The sequence below is a fragment of the Cherax quadricarinatus genome, chromosome 92 (assembly GCF_038502225.1).
Source record: "Cherax quadricarinatus isolate ZL_2023a chromosome 92, ASM3850222v1, whole genome shotgun sequence".
Lineage (NCBI taxonomy): Eukaryota > Metazoa > Arthropoda > Malacostraca > Decapoda > Parastacidae > Cherax > Cherax quadricarinatus.
Window position 1 is genome coordinate 1,755,001 of NC_091383.1, and position 17,499 is coordinate 1,772,499.

The following is a 17,499-nucleotide window of genomic DNA, read 5'->3' on the forward strand; positions in this document are numbered from 1 at the left end:
CTGCTACTACTTCTGCTACTACTGCTACTACTGCTACTACTGCTACTACTGCTACTACTGCTACTTCTGCTACTACTGCTACTACTGCTACTACTGCTACTACTGCTACTACTGCTACTACTGCTACTACTGCTACTTCTGCTACTACTGCTACTACTGCTACTACTGCTACTACTGCTACTACTGCTATTGCTACTGCTACTGCTACTACTGCTACTACTGCTACTACTGCTACTACTGCTACTACTGCTACTACTTCTGCTACTACTGCTACTACTGCTACTACTGCTACTTCTGCTACTACTGCTACTACTGCTACTACTGCTACTACTGCTACTACTGCTACTACTGCTACTACTGCTACTACTGCTACTACTACTGCTACTACTGCTGCTACTACTGCTACTACTGCTACTACTGCTACTACTGCTACTACTGCTACTGCTACTACTACTGCTACTACTGCTACTGCTACTGCTACTGGTACTTGTACCTCTGCTTCTTCCACGATAAACAGCTGTGTTGTGACAGCTGCCTGTCTGAGGAACAGCTGTCTGTCACGACACTGGTTGCAGACATTCATGCAGGAGATATCGCACACTTGTACTTACCTATTTGTGGTTGCAGGGGTCGAGCCACAGCTCTTGGCTCTATCTTTTTGCTGGTCTCTACTCGCTTCTCTCTCCCTGCTCCATGAGCTTTATCATACCTATTTTTGAAGCTATGTATGGATCCTGCCTCCACTACATCACTCTCCAGATTGTTCCACTTCCTGACAACTCTGTGACTGAAGAAATACTTCCTAACATCCCTGTGACTCATCTGAGTCTTCAGTTTCCAGTTGTGTCCCCTTGTTGCTGTGTCCCCTTGTTGCTGTGTCCCCTTGTTGCTGTGTCCCCTTGTTGATGTGTCCCCTTGTTGTTGTGTCCCCTTGTTGTTGTGTCCCCTTGTTGCTGTGTCCCCTTGTTGCTGTGTCCCCTTGTTGCTGTGTCCCCTTGTTGATGTGTCCCCTTGTTGTTGTGTCCCCTTGTTGCTGTGTCCCCTTGTTGCTGTGTCCCCTTGTTGTTGTGTCCCCTTGTTGCTGTGTCCCCTTGTTGTTGTGTCCCCTTGTTGTTGTGTCCCCTTGTTGCTGTGTCCCCTTGTTGCTGTGTCCCCTTGTTGCTGTGTCCCCTTGTTGCTGTGTCCCCTTGTTGATGTGTCCCCTTGTTGTTGTGTCCCCTTGTTGCTGTGTCCCCTTGTTGCTGTGTCCCCTTGTTGTTGTGTCCCCTTGTTGCTGTGTCCCCTTGTTGTTGTGTCCCCTTGTTGTTGTGTCCCCTTGTTGCTGTGTCCCCTTGTTGTTGTGTCCCCTTGTTGTTGTGTCCCCTTGTTGTTGTGTCCCCTTGTTGTTGTGTCCCCTTGTTGTTGTGACCATTTGTTGCTGTGTCCCCTTGTTGCTGTGTCCCCTTGTTGTTGTGTCCCCTTGTTGCTGTGTCCCCTTGTTGCTGTGTCCCCTTGTTGTTGTGTCCCCTTGTTGCTGTGTCCCCTTGTTGTTGTGTCCCCTTGTTGTTGTGTCCCCTTGTTGCTTTGTCCCCTTGTTGTTGTGTCCCCTTGTTGTTGTGTCCCCTTGTTGTTGTGTCCCCTTGTTGTTGTGTCCCCTTGTTGTTGTGACCATTTGTTGCTGTGTCCTCTTGTTGTTGTGACCCCTTGTTGTTGTGTCCCCTTGTTGTTGTGTCCTCTTGTTGTTGTGTCCCCTTGTTGTTGTGTCCCCTTGTTGTTGTGTCCCCTTGTTGTTGTGTCCCCTTGTTGTTGTGTCCCCTTGTTGCTGTGTCCCCTTGTTGTTGTGACCCCTTGTTGTTGTGTCCCCTTGTTGTTGTGTCCTCTTGTTGTTGTGTCCCCTTGTTGTTGTGTCCCCTTGTTGTTGTGTCCCCTTGTTGTTGTGTCCTCTTGTTGTTGTGTCCCCTTGTTGCTGTGTCCCCTTGTTGTTGTGACCATTTGTTGCTGTGTCCTCTTGTTGTTGTGTCCCCTTGTTGCTGTGTCCCCTTGTTGTTGTGTCCCCTTGTTGCTGTGTCCCCTTGTTGTTGTGTCTCCCCTTGTTGTTGTGTCCCCTTGTTGCTGTGTCCCCTTGTTGTTGTGTCCCCTTGTTGCTGTGTCCCCTTGTTGTTGTGTCCCCTTGTTGTTGTGTCCTCTTGTTGTTGTGTCCCCTTGTTGTTGTGTCTCCCCTTGTTGCTGTGTCCCCTTGTTGTTGTGTCTCCCCTTGTTGTTGTGTCCCCTTGTTGCTGTGTCCCCTTGTTGTTGTGTCCCCTTGTTGTTGTGTCCTCTTGTTGTTGTGTCCCCTTGTTGTTGTGTCCCCTTGTTGTTGTGACCATTTGTTGCTGTGTCCTCTTGTTGTTGTGTCCCCTTGTTGCTGTGTCCCCTTGTTGTTGTGTCCCCTTGTTGCTGTGTCCCCTTGTTGTTGTGTCCCCTTGTTGTTATGTCCCCTTGTTGTTGTGTCCCCTTGTTGCTGTGTCCTCTTGTTGTTGTGTCCCCTTCTTGTTGTGTCCCCTTGTTGTTGTGTCCCCTTGTTGCTGTGTCCTCTTGTTGTTGTGTCCCCTTGTTGTTGTGTCCCCTTGATGTTGCGTCCCCTTGTTGCTGTGTCCCCTTGTTGCTGTGTCCCCTTGTTGCTGTGTCCCCTTGTTGTTTATTTTATTTTATTTTATTTTATTATCACACTGGCCGATTCCCACCAAGGCAGGGTGGCCCGAAAAAGAAAAACTTTCACCATCATTCACTCCATCACTGTCTTGCCAGAAGGGTGCTTTACACTACAGTTTTTAAACTGCAACATTAACACCCCTCCTTCAGAGTGCAGGCACTGTACTTCCCATCTCCAGGACTCAAGTCCGGCCTGCCGGTTTCCCTGAATCCCTTCATAAATGTTACTTTGCTCACACTCCAACAGCACGTCAAGTATTAAAAACCATTTGTCTCCATTCACTCCTATCAAACACGCTCACGCATGCCTGCTGGAAGTCCAAGCCCCTCGCACACAAAACCTCCTTTACCCCCTCCCTCCAACCCTTCCTAGGCCGACCCCTACCCCGCCTTCCTTCCACTACAGACTGATACACTCTTGAAGTCATTCTGTTTCGCTCCATTCTCTCTACATGTCCGAACCACCTCAACAACCCTTCCTCAGCCCTCTGGACAACAGTTTTGGTAATCCCGCACCTCCTCCTTCCTTCCTTTTTGCTGTGTCCTCTTGTTGTTGTGTCCCCTTGTTGTTGTGTCCCCTTGTTGCTGTGTCCCCTTGTTGTTGTGTCCCCTTGTTGCTGTGTCCTCTTGTTGTTGTGTCCCCTTGTTGTTGTGTCCCCTTGTTGTTGTGTCCCCTTGTTGCTGTGTCCCCTTGTTGTTGTGTCCCCTTGTTGCTGTGTCCCCTTGTTGTTGTGTCCCCTTGTTGTTGTGTCCCCTTGTTGCTGTGTCCTCTTGTTGTTGTGTCCCCTTGTTGTTGTGTCCCCTTGTTGCTGTGTCCCCTTGTTGTTGTGTCCCCTTGTTGCTGTGTCCTCTTGTTGTTGTGTCCCCTTGTTGTTGTGTCCCCTTGTTGTTGTGTCCCCTTGTTGCTGTGTCCCCTTGTTGTTGTGTCCCCTTGTTGTTGTGTCCCCTTGTTGTTGTGTCCCCTTGTTGTTGTGTCCCCTTGTTGTTGTGTCCCCTTGTTGTTGTGTCCCCTTGTTGTTGTGTCCCCTTGTTGTTGTGTCCCCTTGTTGTTGTGTCCCCTTGTTGTTGTGACCCCTTGTTGTTGTGTCCCCTTGTTGTTGTGTCCCCTTGTTGTTGTGTCCCCTTGTTGTTGTGTCCCCTTGTTGTTGTGTCCCCTTGTTGTTGTGTCCCCTTGTTGTTGTGTCCCCTTGTTGTTGTGACCCCTTGTTGTTGTGTCCCCTTGTTGCTGTGTCCCCTTGTTGTTGTGACCCCTTGTTGTTGTGTCCCCTTGTTGCTGTGTCCCCTTGTTGTTGTGTCCCCTTGTTGTTGTGTCCCCTTGTTGTTGTGACCCCTTGTTGTTGTGTCCCCTTGTTGTTGTGTCCCCTTGTTGCTGTGTCCCCTTGTTGTTGTGTCCCCTTGTTGTTGTGTCCCCTTGTTGTTCTGTCACATCTCTGAAACAATCCGTCCCAGTGCACCATATCATTTCCTTTCAGTATTTTGTACCTCGTTATCATGTCCCTCCTGTCCTCCAGTGTTGTCAAATTGATTTCCCTTAACCTCTCCTCGTAGGACATTCCCCTTAGCTCCGGACTAGTCTAGTTTCAAACCTCTGCACTTTCTCTAATTTCTTGATATGCTTGACCAGGTGTGGTTTCCATACTGGTGCTGCATACTCCAATATGGACCTGACGTACACGGTGTACAGGTTCTTGAATGACTCCTTACTGAGGTGTCGGAATTCTGTTCGTAGGTTTGCTAGGTGCCCATATGCTGCAACAGTTATTTGGTTGATGTGCGCCTCAGGAGATGTGTTGGGTGTTATACTCACCCCAAGATCCTTTTCCTTGAGTGAGGTCTGTGTGTATGTGTGTGTGTGTGTGTGTGTGTGTGTGTGTGTGTGTGTGTGTGTGTGTGTGTGTGTGTGTGTGTGTGTGTGTGTGTGTGTGTGTGAGTACTCACCTAGTTGTATTCACCTAGCTGAGGTTGCAGGGGTCGAGCCCAAGCTCCTGGCCCCGCCTCTTCACTGGTCGCTACTAGGTCCCTCTCCCTGTACCGTGAGCTTTATCATACCTCTGCTTAAAGCTATGTATGGATCCTGCCTCCACTACTTCGCTTCCCAATCTATTCCACTTCCTGACTACTCTGTGTGTGTGTGTGTGTGTGTGTGTGTGTGTGTGTGTGTGTGTGTGTGTGTGTGTGTGTGTGTGTGTGTGTGTGTGTGCGTGTATGTGTGTGTGTGTGTACTCACCTAATTGTACTCACCTAATTGTGGTTGCAGGGGTCGAGACTCAGCTCCTGGCCCCGCCTCTTCACTGATCGCTACTGGGTCCTCTCTCTCTCTGCTTCCTGAGCTTTGTCATACCTCTTCTTAAAACTCTGTATGGTTCCTGCCTCCACTACTTCACTTGCTATGCTATTCCACTTGCTGACAACTCTATGACTGAAGAAATACTTCCTAACGTCCCTGTGACTCGTCTGAGTCATCAGCTTCCAGTTGTGACCCCTTGTTTCTGTGTCCCCTCTCTGGAACATCCTATCTCTGTCCACCTTGTGTATTCCCCGCAGTATCTTGTATGTCGTTATCATGTCTCCCCTGACCCTTCTGTCCTCCAGTGTCGTCAGTCCGATTTCCCTCAACCTTTCCTCGTACGACATTCCCCTGAGCTCTGGGACTAGCCTTGTTGCAAACCTTTGTACTTTCTCTAACTTCTTGACGTGCTTGACCAGGTGTGGGTTCCAGACTGGTGCTGCATACTCCAGTATGGGCCTAACATACACAGTGTACAGTGTCTTGAACGATTCCTTATTAAGGTGTGTGTGTGTGTGTGTGTGTGTGTGTGTGTGTGTGTGTGTGTGTGTGTGTGTGTGTGTGTGTGTGTGTGTGTGTGTGTGTGTGTGTGTGTGTGTGTGTGTGTGTGTGTGTGTGTGTGTGTGTGTGTGTGTGTGTGTGTGTGTGTGTGTGTGTGTGTGTGTGTGTGTGTACACAAGGATTCCGTATACATCTTCACTTTCTCCAGCACTCCCTACATTCCTTCCAGTCCCAATACTGAGCACTACACATCACCAGTACTGAGTACCACCAGTGTCAGGAGGCAGTTTACTAGCTAATCAGCAGTGTCAGGAGGCAGTTTACTAATCAGCAGTGTCAGGAGGCAGTTTTCAAACAAGATAGCAGTGTCAGGAGGCAGTTTACTAACTAATCAGCAGTGTCAGGAGGCAGTTTACTAACTAATCAGCAGTGTCAGGAGGCAGTTTACTAGCTAATCAGCAGTGTCAGGAGGCAGTTTACTAACAAGTCAGCAGTGTCAGGAGGCAGTTTACTAACAAGTCAGCAGTGTCAGGAGGCAGTTTACTAACAAGTCAGCAGTGTCAGGAGGCAGTTTACTAACTAATCAGCAGTGTCAGGAGGCAGTTTACTAGCTAATCAGCAGTGTCAGGAGGCAGTTTACTAACAAGTCAGCAGTGTCAGGAGACAGTTTACTAACAAGTCAGCAGTGTCAGGAGGCAGTTTACTAACAAGTCAGCAGTGTCAGGAGGCAGTTTACTAACAAGTCAGCAGTGTCAGGAGGCAGTTTACTAACAAGTCAGCAGTGTCAGGAGGCAGTTTACTAACAAGTCAGCAGTGTCAGGAGGCAGTTTACTAACACGTCAGCAGTGTCAGGAGGCAGTTTACTAACAAGTCAGCAGTGTCAGGAGGCAGTTTACTAACAAGTCAGCAGTGTCAGGAGGCAGTTTACTAACAAGTCAGCAGTGTCAGGAGGCAGTTTACTAACAAGTCAGCAGTGTCAGGAGGCAGTTTACTAACAAGTCAGCAGTGTCAGGAGGCAGTTTACTAACAAGTCAGCAGTGTCAGGAGGCAGTTTACTAACACGTCAGCAGTGTCAGGAGGCAGTTTACTAACAAGTCAGCAGTGTCAGGAGGCAGTTTACTAACAAGTCAGCAGTGTCAGGAGGCAGTTTACTAACAAGTCAGCAGTGTCAGGAGGCAGTTTACTAACAAGTCAGCAGTGTCAGGAGGCAGTTTACTAACAAGTCAGCAGTGTCAGGAGGCAGTTTACTAACAAGTCAGCAGTGTCAGGAGGCAGTTTACTAACAAGTCAGCAGTGTCAGGAGGCAGTTTACTAACAAGTCAGCAGTGTCAGGAGGCAGTTTACTAACAAGTCAGCAGTGTCAGGAGGCAATTTACTAACAAGTCAGCAGTGTCAGGAGGCAGTTTACTAACAAGTCAGCAGTGTCAGGAGGCAGTTTACTAACAAGTCAGCAGTGTCAGGAGGCAGTTTACTAACAAGTCAGCAGTGTCAGGAGGCAGTTTACTAACACGTCAGCAGTGTCAGGAGGCAGTTTACTAACAAGTCAGCAGTGTCAGGAGGCAGTTTACTAACAAGTCAGCAGTGTCAGGAGGCAGTTTAATAACAAGTCAGCAGTGTCAGGAGGCAGTTTACTAACACGTCATCAGTGTCAGGAGGCAGTTTACTAACAAGTCAGCAGTGTCAGGAGGCAGTTTACTAACAAGTCAGCAGTGTCAGGAGGCAGTTTACTAACAAGTCAGCAGTGTCAGGAGGCAGTTTACTAACAAGTCAGCAGTGTCAGGAGGCAGTTTACTAACAAGTCAGCAGTGTCAGGAGGCAGTTTACTAACAAGTCAGCAGTGTCAGGAGGCAGTTTACTAACAAGTCAGCAGTGTCAGGAGGCAATTTACTAACAAGTCAGCAGTGTCAGGAGGCAGTTTACTAACAAGTCAGCAGTGTCAGGAGGCAGTTTACTAACAAGTCAGCAGTGTCAGGAGGCAGTTTACTAACAAGTCAGCAGTGTCAGGAGGCAGTTTACTAACAAGTCAGCAGTGTCAGGAGGCAGTTTACTAACAAGTCAGCAGTGTCAGGAGGCAGTTTACTAACAAGTCAGCAGTGTCAGGAGGCAGTTTACTAACAAGTCAGCAGTGTCAGGAGGCAGTTTACTAACAAGTCAGCAATGTCAGGAGGCAGTTTACTAACAAGTCAGCAGTGTCAGGAGGCAGTTTACTAACAAGTCAGCAGTGTCAGGAGGCAGTTTACTAACAAGTCAGCAGTGTCAGGAGGCAGTTTACTAACAAGTCAGCAGTGTCAGGAGGCAGTTTACTAACAAGTCAGCAGTGTCAGGAGGTAGTTTACTAACAAGTCAGCAGTGTCAGGAGGCAGTTTACTAACAAGTCAGCAGTGTCAGGAGGCAGTTTACACCGCACATCTGTGCCGCACGCTAATGCTAGAGAAAGTTGTCCTCTGCAGCGCAGTTCTTCTCCTTAAGTATGATAATCCATTACTGTGGTGAGACACCGCTGACTAGTTTACAACTAACGTGTTCGGCTCACAACCAGAATGACCTGAGTTCGATTACCGGGCGAAATGTAGAGGCTAAGTTATTGTTATTCACAACAGTCACCTAAAACCCAGGTACCTATTTACTGCTAGGTGAACAGTGGCAGCAGGTGAAAGCTAGCATTATTATTATTATTATTATTATTATTATTATTATTATTATTATTATTATTATTATTAGTAGTAGTAGTAGTAGTAGTAGTAGTAGTAGTAGTAGTAGTAGTATTGTTATTTTCTAGGGGTAACTAAAACATTTTTTCGGTGTCCTCAGGTTGTGTTCCTTGCTGGAGTGTTGCTGGTATTCCTTAGTATCTCTAAGGGGACTCACTCCGCTGCCTCCAACCTTCAAAAACGCTCATATCCGGCTGCTATCCCTCCTCCACCTCCTCCTCCACCCCCTCCTCCACCTCCACAGCCCTCCAAGGGTAAGGGAGGTGGCAAAGGAGGTGGCAAAGGGGGTCTTTTTGACTTCGATCTCTTTGGAGGTATCAAAGACCTATTTAGCTTTGGCAAAGGCAAAGGAGGTGGAGAGGAGGAGCCTTTGGAGACTTATGGACCGCCGATTCCTGTTTATGGACCGCCTCCTCCTCAATATGGACCACCTCCTCCTCAATATGGACCGCCACCTCCTCAATATGGACCGCCTCCTCCGCCACCTCCGCCACCTCCTCAATATGGACCACCTCCTCCTAAACCAAAGGGACACTATGGACCACCTCCTCCTCCACCACCTCCTCAGTATGGACCACCACCTCCTCCTCCAAAGGCCAGCTATGGCCCTCCACCGCCTCCTCCTCCCAAATACGGGCCACCTCCTCCTCCTCCTCCCAAGGGGAACTATGGACCACCACCTCCTCCTCCTAAGGGCAACTATGGACCACCACCACCTCCTCCTCCTCCCCAGTATGGACCACCACCTCCTCCTCCAAAAGATAACTACGGCCCACCTCTTCCTCCACCTCCTCCTCCACAGGATAACTACGGCCCACCTCTTCCTCCTCCACTCCCTCCACAAGATAACTACAGCCCTCCACTCCCTCCACAAGATAACTACAGCCCTCCACTCCCTCCACAAGATAACTACAGCCCTCCACTCCCTCCACAAGATAACTACAGCCCTCCACTCCCTCCACAAGATAACTACAGCCCTCCACTCCCTCCACAAGATAACTACAGCCCTCCACTCCTTCCAAAGGACATCAACGGGCCGTTCTTCCCTCCTCCATCAGACAACTACAGCCCTCCACTCCCTCCAAAGGACATCAACGGGCCGTTCTTCCCTCCTCCATCAGACAACTACGTCCTCCCACTGTCCTCCAGTACAGAAGCCAAGCACGAACCTCCACCACCGCTGTATGTACCAGTCCCTAATGACCAGTACATACCTCCACAGCCCTCAGGACCTAATGATCAATACATACTGCCTCTGGAAGACTCCGCTAACAAGCAGGAAATATTCGCACCTGTGTCTAGTAGCAAAAATATACCTCCTCCAGCACTATATATCCCTCCAGAGCAGAATATATCCCCTAATGTGATATTCCCTTCAGGGTCTAGCAGCCAGAATATCCCTCCTTCAGACCAGAATATATCCCCTCCTGTGATATTCCCTTCAGGGTCTAACAGCCAGAATATTCCTCCTATTATATATACCCCTCCATCAGACCACAATATATCCCCTCCAATATTCTTTGCCTCTGGTTCAAATAGCCAGAATATTCCTCCTTCAGGTCAATATATCCCTCCTTCAGACCAGAATATATCCCCAGAATATATACCACCTGCTCCTACACCCTTGTATACCGCTCCTTCTGAGCAGTATATATCCTCTTCTATTCTCCTTGGTCCTGGACCAGTCGGTTCACCATCCGGTCAAGGTATAATCGACAGCTTTCCGGTCTCCGGAGGTCCTGGACCGGTCCAGCCAGACTGTACCGCTTGTGACAAGGAGCCTTGGATTCCAATACAGGGAATTGGTCCAGTGGGACCACTTCCCGGTCCAGTGGGACCACTTCCCGGTCCAGTGGGACCACTTCCCGGTCCAGTGGGACCACTTCCCGGTCCAGAATACAATGGCTCACCTGCACCAGTACCCATCTACCCTCCTGGGTAAGTATACACAGACATATACACCTGTATATACACACTAAGTATATACGCTAACTGTACATACACTGAGATATACACACCTCTCTGTATATACACTGATAGTGTACACGCTGAGAGTATATACATAGAATTTATATATACTGAGAAATACACTCACTCTGAGATATACACATTGAATATATATATATATATATATATATATATATATATATATATATATATATATATATATATATATATATATATATATATATATATATATATATATATATATATATATATATATATATATATATATATATATATATATATATATATATATATACCTCTTGGTGTATATATAACAATAATAATAATAATAATAATAATAATAATAATAATAATAATAATAATAATAATAATTATTATTATTATTATTATTATTATTATTATTATTATTATTATTATTATTATTATTATTATTATTTTCTTTTGTAGTGGTCCTAGCTTCGATGTCAGGTCTCAGCTCCCGGTCCAGGAGCTACACATCGGACCACAAATCACAGAAGCCAAGCCCCTCCTGGTTATAAACGACATTTCGTAAGTACCTAACGAATGGACGTCTGTCCTTGACGTACTACGTGCGAAAACTGACGTATTAAGATGTGTTCTTATATTTAGGTCTTAAGGAACTGTCCTCTGAAGAGGGGCACAAACCGAGGCTGAAGTATGTAACTTCTCCTCCGGTGGCCTGGTGGCTCAAGCTCCCGCTTCACACACGGAGGGTCCGGGTTCGATTCCCGGCGGGTGGAAACATTTCGACACGTTTCCTTACACCTGTTGTCCTGTTCACCTAGCAGCAAATAGGTACCTGGGTGTTAGTCGACTGGTGTGGGTCGCATCCTGGGGGACAAGATTAAGGACCCCAATGGAAATAAGTTAGACAGTCCTCGATGACGCACTGACTTTCTTGGGTTATCCTGGGTGGCTAACCCTCCGGGGTTAAAAATCCGAAAGAAATCTTATCTTATCTTATCTTATCTTCAGGTCAGGAAGGGACCCTCGTCTCCAACAGATAGATTCAACCTTCGTCTCTTCCCAGGGATACAGTAAGTTCAGTCTATTGGTCTATTAAGTATAAAATTTCAGTTTAAACATCTGTGTTTTTAATTCTGCGAGTAATTGTATTTTTCTATAATAGTTACCGATTTCAGTTTCTATATTTTACGTTTTCTGTTTCAGGTTCCGGGTCGTTGAACACGGATAATGTTCGTGTTTTTAGGTCCAATGTGAGTACAATTTAATTGTAGACTGTGGGGGACCTATATTTTTAGGGCCCTGAAGCTTGAACTGTTATAGGGCCCCTTGGCAACATCTTCCCATACAGTAGATCCAAAATTTTTAGGTGTCCCATGGCTTGGTAGGTAACACTCTCTTTTCACGCGCTGATGGTCCGAGATTCGATCCCTGGTAAGGGTAGAAACATTAGGATATGTTTCCTTAAGACACCTGCTGTCCATGTTCACCTAGCAGTAAGTAGGTACCTGGGTGTTAGTGAACTGGTGTGGGGTTGCATCCTGGGTGTTAGTGGACTGGTGTGGGTCGCATCTTGGGTGTTAGTGGACTGGTGTGGGTCGCATCCAGGGTGTTAGTGGACTGGTGTGGGTCGCATCCTGGGTGTTAGTGGACTGGTGTGGGTCGCATCTTGGGTGTTAGTGGACTGGTGTGGGTCGCATCCAGGGTGTTAGTGGACTGGTGTGGGTCGCATCCTGGGTGTTAGTGGACTGGTGTGGGTCGCATCCTGGGTGTTAGTGGACTGGTGTGGGTCACATCCTGGTGTGTTAGTGGACTGGTGTGGGTCGCATCTTGTTAGTGGACTGGTGTACATCCTGTGTTAGACTGGTGTGGGTCGCATCCAGGGTGTTAGTGGACTGGTGTGGGTCGCATCCTGGGTGTTAGTGGACTGGTGTGGGTCGCATCCTGGGTGTTAGTGGACTGGTGTGGGTCGCATCCTTGGTGTTAGTGGACTGGTGTGGGCCACATCCTGGGTGTTAGTGGGCTGGTGTGGGCCACATCCTGGGTGTTAGTGGACTGGTGTGGGTCACATCCTGGGTGTTAGTGGACTGGTGTGGGTCGCATCCTGGGTGTTAGTGGACTGGTGTGGGTGGCATCCTGGGTGTTAGTGGACTGGTGTGGGTCGCATCCTGGGTGTTAGTGGACTGGTGTGGGTGGCATCCTGGGTGTTAGTGGACTGGTGTGGGTCACATCCTGGGACAAAACTGACCTAATTTGCGGGAAATGCTCAGCATAACAAGGGACTTTCTATATAGTAGTATGTCACTGATGTCAGCTATGGTATGTATACCTTGTACATGTACTTGTATACCTTGTACATGTGCTTGTATACCTTGTACATGTACTTGTATACCTTGTACATGTACTTGTATACCTTGTACATGTACTTGTATACCTTGTACATGTACTTGTATACCTTGTACATGTACTTGTATACCTTGTACATGTACTTGTATACCTTGTACATGTACTTGTATACCTTGTACATGTTCTTGTATACCTTGTACATGTACTTGTATATCTTGTACATGTACTTGTATACCTTGTACATGTACTGGTATACCTTGTACATGTACTTGTATACCTTGTACATGTACTTGTATACCTTGTACATGTACTTGTATACCTTGTACATGTACTTGTATACCTTGTACATGTACTTGTATACCTTGTACATGTACTTGTATACCTTGTACATGTACTTGTATACCTTGTACATGTACTTGTATACCTTGTACATGTACACCTTGTACATGTACTTGTATACCTTGTACATGTACTTGTATACCTTGTACATGTACTTGTATACCTTGTACATGTACTTGTATACCTTGTACATGTACTTGTATACCTTGTACGTGTACTTGTATAAGTTGTATATATACATGTATACCTTGTACATGTACTTGTATACCTTGTACATGTACTTGTATACCTTGTACATGTACTTGTATACCTTGTACATGTACTTGTATACCTAGTACATGTACTTGTATACCTTGTACATGTACTTGTATACCTTGTACATGTACTTGTATACCTTGTACATGTACTTGTATACCTAGTACATGTACTTGTATACCTTGTACATGTACTTATATACCTAGTACATGTACTTGTATACCTTGTACATGTACTTGTATACCTTGTACATGTACTTGTATACCTTGTACATGTACTTGTATACCTTGTACATGTACTTGTATACCTTGTACATGTACTTGTATACCTTGTACATGTACTTGTATAGCTTGTACATGTACTTGTATACCTTGTACATGTACTTGTATACCTTGTACATGTACTTGTATACCTTGTACATGTACTTGTATACCTTGTACATGTACTTGTATACCTTGTACATGTACTTGTATACCTTGTACATGTACTTGTATACCTTGTACATGTACTTGTATACCTTGTACATGTACTTGTATACCTTGTACATGTACTTGTATACCTTGTACATGTACTTATATACCTTGTACATGTACTTGTATACCTTGTACATGTACTGGTATACCTTGTACATGTACTTGTATACCTTGTACATGTACTTGTATACCTTGTACATGTAAAAATATAGATCTTCCTAAGCTTACAAACCCTCTTACAGCAAATATTGATTTCTTACTAAGATTAAAGACGAATTTGTTGTGATAGGTTAGTGTTTGTCACACTAGGGGTGTCACTAGCATGTTAAGAGACCATACAATAAGTGTCAGGGGCCCGAGACTGTTCAACTGCCTCCCAGCATACATAAGGGGGATTACCAACAGACCCCTGGCAGTCTTCAAGCTGGCACTGGACAAGCACCTAAAGTCAGTTCCTGATCAGCCGGGCTGTGGCTCGTACGTTGGTTTGCGTGCAGGCAGCAGTAACAGCCTGGATGATCAGGCTCTGATCCACCTGGAGGCCTGGTCACAGACCGGGCCGCGGGGGCGTTGACCCCCGGAACTCTCTCCAGGTAAACTCCAGGTGAGGTGGAACTTTCGGTGAGGAGGTCAGTCAGAGTGACCACGCCAGTGTGACAGTGATGTTGGAAGTGAATCTGGTATGTTCTGATAGATCGAACTATCTATTAACATCCTGCCATTGTTCCAGGTGATATCTTGGTATGTTTTGATAGATCAAACTATCTATTAACATCCTGCCATTGTTCCAGGTGATATCCTGGTATGTTCTGATAGATCAAACTATCTATTAACATCCTGCCATTGTTCCAGGTGATATCCTGGTATGTTTTGATAGATCAAACAATCTATTAACATCCTGTTCTACGTGATATTCTGGTATGTTCTGATAGATCGAACTGTCTATTAACATCCTGCCATTATTCCAGGTGATATCCTGGTATGTTCTGATAGATCAAACTATCTATTAACATCCTGCTTGATCGTTCTCTGTTCTCTATTGAGTTATCTACTTCCTGTTCTCTACGATCTACTCAGTGACCTAACGAACGGTTCACCAGATAGTCAAGGAATCCCCTTTTCATCCCAAACGTCACACGTCTGACGTTCTTAGCCAGATATACCATTTTATTATATATTAAAAACTGAATACATCCCAAATGTGCTGTTATATTTTGAGTGATGCGAAAGATAATCAAAATTTTTGATTCAGAATATCTCAGTAACGATTATTATAATGTCCATTTTTCCCTTTACAAAAATTCTGAATTATATTTTGACTCTAAATTATCGTTATTATTATTATTTTTAATAGTTATTTGTTATCTGCTGTTACAGTGATTATTACGTTGTTTAAAATGTAATCGAAATTTTTGGTTTGTTATAAGTAATAATAATAATAATAATAATAATAATAATAATAATAATAATAATAATAATAATAATAATAATAATCTTGTTACAGACAAAATCAGAGACGGAAGCTGCTGGCAACCTTCTTGAAGGGTAAGTTAACACTACCACCACTACCACCACTACTACCACTACTACCACTACTACCACTACTACCACTACTACCACTACTACCACTACTACCACTACTACTACTACCACTACTACCACTACTACCACTACTACCACTACTACCACTACTATTACTACTACTACCACTACTACCACTACCACCACTACTACCACTACTACCACTACTACCACTACTATTACTACTAGTACTACCACTACTACCACTACCACCACTACTACCACTACTACCACTACTACCACTACCACCACTACTACCACTACTACCACTACCACCACTACTACCACTACCACCACTACTACCACTACCACCACTACTACCACTACCACCACTACTACCACTACTATCACTACTACCACTACCACCACTACTACCACTACCACCACTACTACCACTACCACCACTACTACCACTACTATCACTACTACCACTACCACCACTACTACTACTACTACCACTACTACTACTACTACCACTACTACCACTACTATTACTACTACTACTACTACCACTACTACTACTACCACCACTACTACCACTACTACCACTACTACCACTACTACTACTACCACTACTACTACTACCACCACTACTACTACTTCTACTACTACTACTACTACTTCTACTACTACTACCACCACTACTACGACTACTACCACTACTACCACTACTACCACTACTACTACTACCACTACTACTACTACCACCACTACTACTACTTCTACTACTACTACTACTACTTCTACTACTACTACCACCACTACTACCACTACTACCACTACTACCACTACTACCACTACTATTACTACTACTACTACCACTACTACTACTACCACCACCACTACTACTTCTACTACTACTACTACTACTTCTACTACTACTACCACCACTACTACCACTACTACCACTACTATTACTACTACTACTACCACTACTACTACTACTACTACTACCACCACTACTACCACTACTACCACTACTACCACTACTACCACTACTACCACTACTACCACCACTACTACTACTACTACCACTACTATTACTACTACTACTACCACTACTACTACTACTACTACTACCACCACTACTACTACTTCTACTACTACTACTACTACTTCTACTACTAATAATAATGCTAATACTGATAGTAAATGACCCTTATGTGTGTGTGTGTGTGTGTGTGTGTGTGTGTGTGTGTGTGTGTGTGTGTGTGTGTGTGTGTGTGTGTGTGTGTGTGTGTGTGTGTGTATGTATTCACCTAATTGTATTTGCAGGTGTCGAGTCATAGCTCCTGGTCCCGTGTGTGTGTGTGTGTGCTACTAGCCTTGCTACTACCCAATGCTTATCTAAACTAACATATTAACAGCCTAAAATCCACTAATCATAATTGTTAATTTAACTTAAATGCTAATTAACATTATAACTAGCCAAAGATAATTTGTTTAGCTTAAAAGTCTAAGATAAATTCCTAATTTTATTTTTGTATAAGTGAATTCTCTTATTCAAAGAGACGAAATGGGATTCAATGCTTTGATTCCAAGAATGGAAGGTATCCAAACCTTTCTTCGTTTTGTTGGTAGTTTATAGGGACGCTGAGAACTTACGCCGTATCGAGCCCTACCCAAACCCTTCTTGGAATCGTATTTGATTTCTTCCCATTTTCCATCCCTTATGGGTTCACTTCATTCCTTTGATTATAATAGTGTTATCTTTGGCTAGTTGATAACGGAATGCTGTGTTAAACTAACATCTCTGACACTCAACAGCGCTCGGCTAGAACTAGGTGGTGATGGGAGTGTGGTAAATCTGGTGTCTCCTAAAGAACATAGTGAAAATTCAATGTCTACTAACTCCCACACTGGAAGTTCAAAGTCCATCCCGTCTCATACTGGAAGTTTGATGTCCATCTCGTCTCACACTGGAAGTTTGATGTCCATCTCGTCTCACACTGGAAGTTTGATGTCCATCCCGTCTCACACTGGAAGTTTGATGTCCATCCCGTCTCACACTGGAAGTTTGATGTCCATCCCGTCTCACACTGGAAGTTTGATGTCAATCCCGTCTGACACTGGAAATTTGATGTCCATCCCGTCTCACACTGGAAGTTTGATATCCATCCCGTCTCACACTGGAAGTTTGATGTCCATCCCGTCTCACACTGGAAATTTAATATCCACTAATTCCCACAATGGAGGTTCCATGTCCACCATCTCCGACACTAGAAGCTTCATGCTCGCCAATACTCACACTGGGACCTCGACATCTACTACTTCCCACACTACTACTACTACTTCCAATACCAAGCAAGATTCCTCATCCCCACCCATCACTCCTATCTTCGTTCTGGAGGAGGTGCTCGAAGACTCTTTATCAACGAAACTC

General features: G+C 45.2%; 1 protein-coding gene across 3 annotated transcripts in view; it reads left to right on the plus strand.

The window, feature by feature from the left end:
• The window catches only part of LOC128698373 (uncharacterized), a 60,016-nt gene that overhangs the window by 22,769 nt on the left and 19,748 nt on the right, over nucleotides 1–17,499 (plus strand). For all 3 annotated transcript variants that reach the window (XM_070104439.1, XM_053790593.2, XM_070104440.1), the window contains exons 2-6: nucleotides 8,270–10,107; nucleotides 10,585–10,686; nucleotides 11,134–11,195; nucleotides 11,329–11,375; nucleotides 15,040–15,080. In XM_070104439.1, the coding sequence (XP_069960540.1) occupies nucleotides 8,270–10,107; nucleotides 10,585–10,686; nucleotides 11,134–11,195; nucleotides 11,329–11,375; nucleotides 15,040–15,080 (2,090 nt within the window). The remainder of the gene's footprint in view (nucleotides 1–8,269; nucleotides 10,108–10,584; nucleotides 10,687–11,133; nucleotides 11,196–11,328; nucleotides 11,376–15,039; nucleotides 15,081–17,499) is intronic.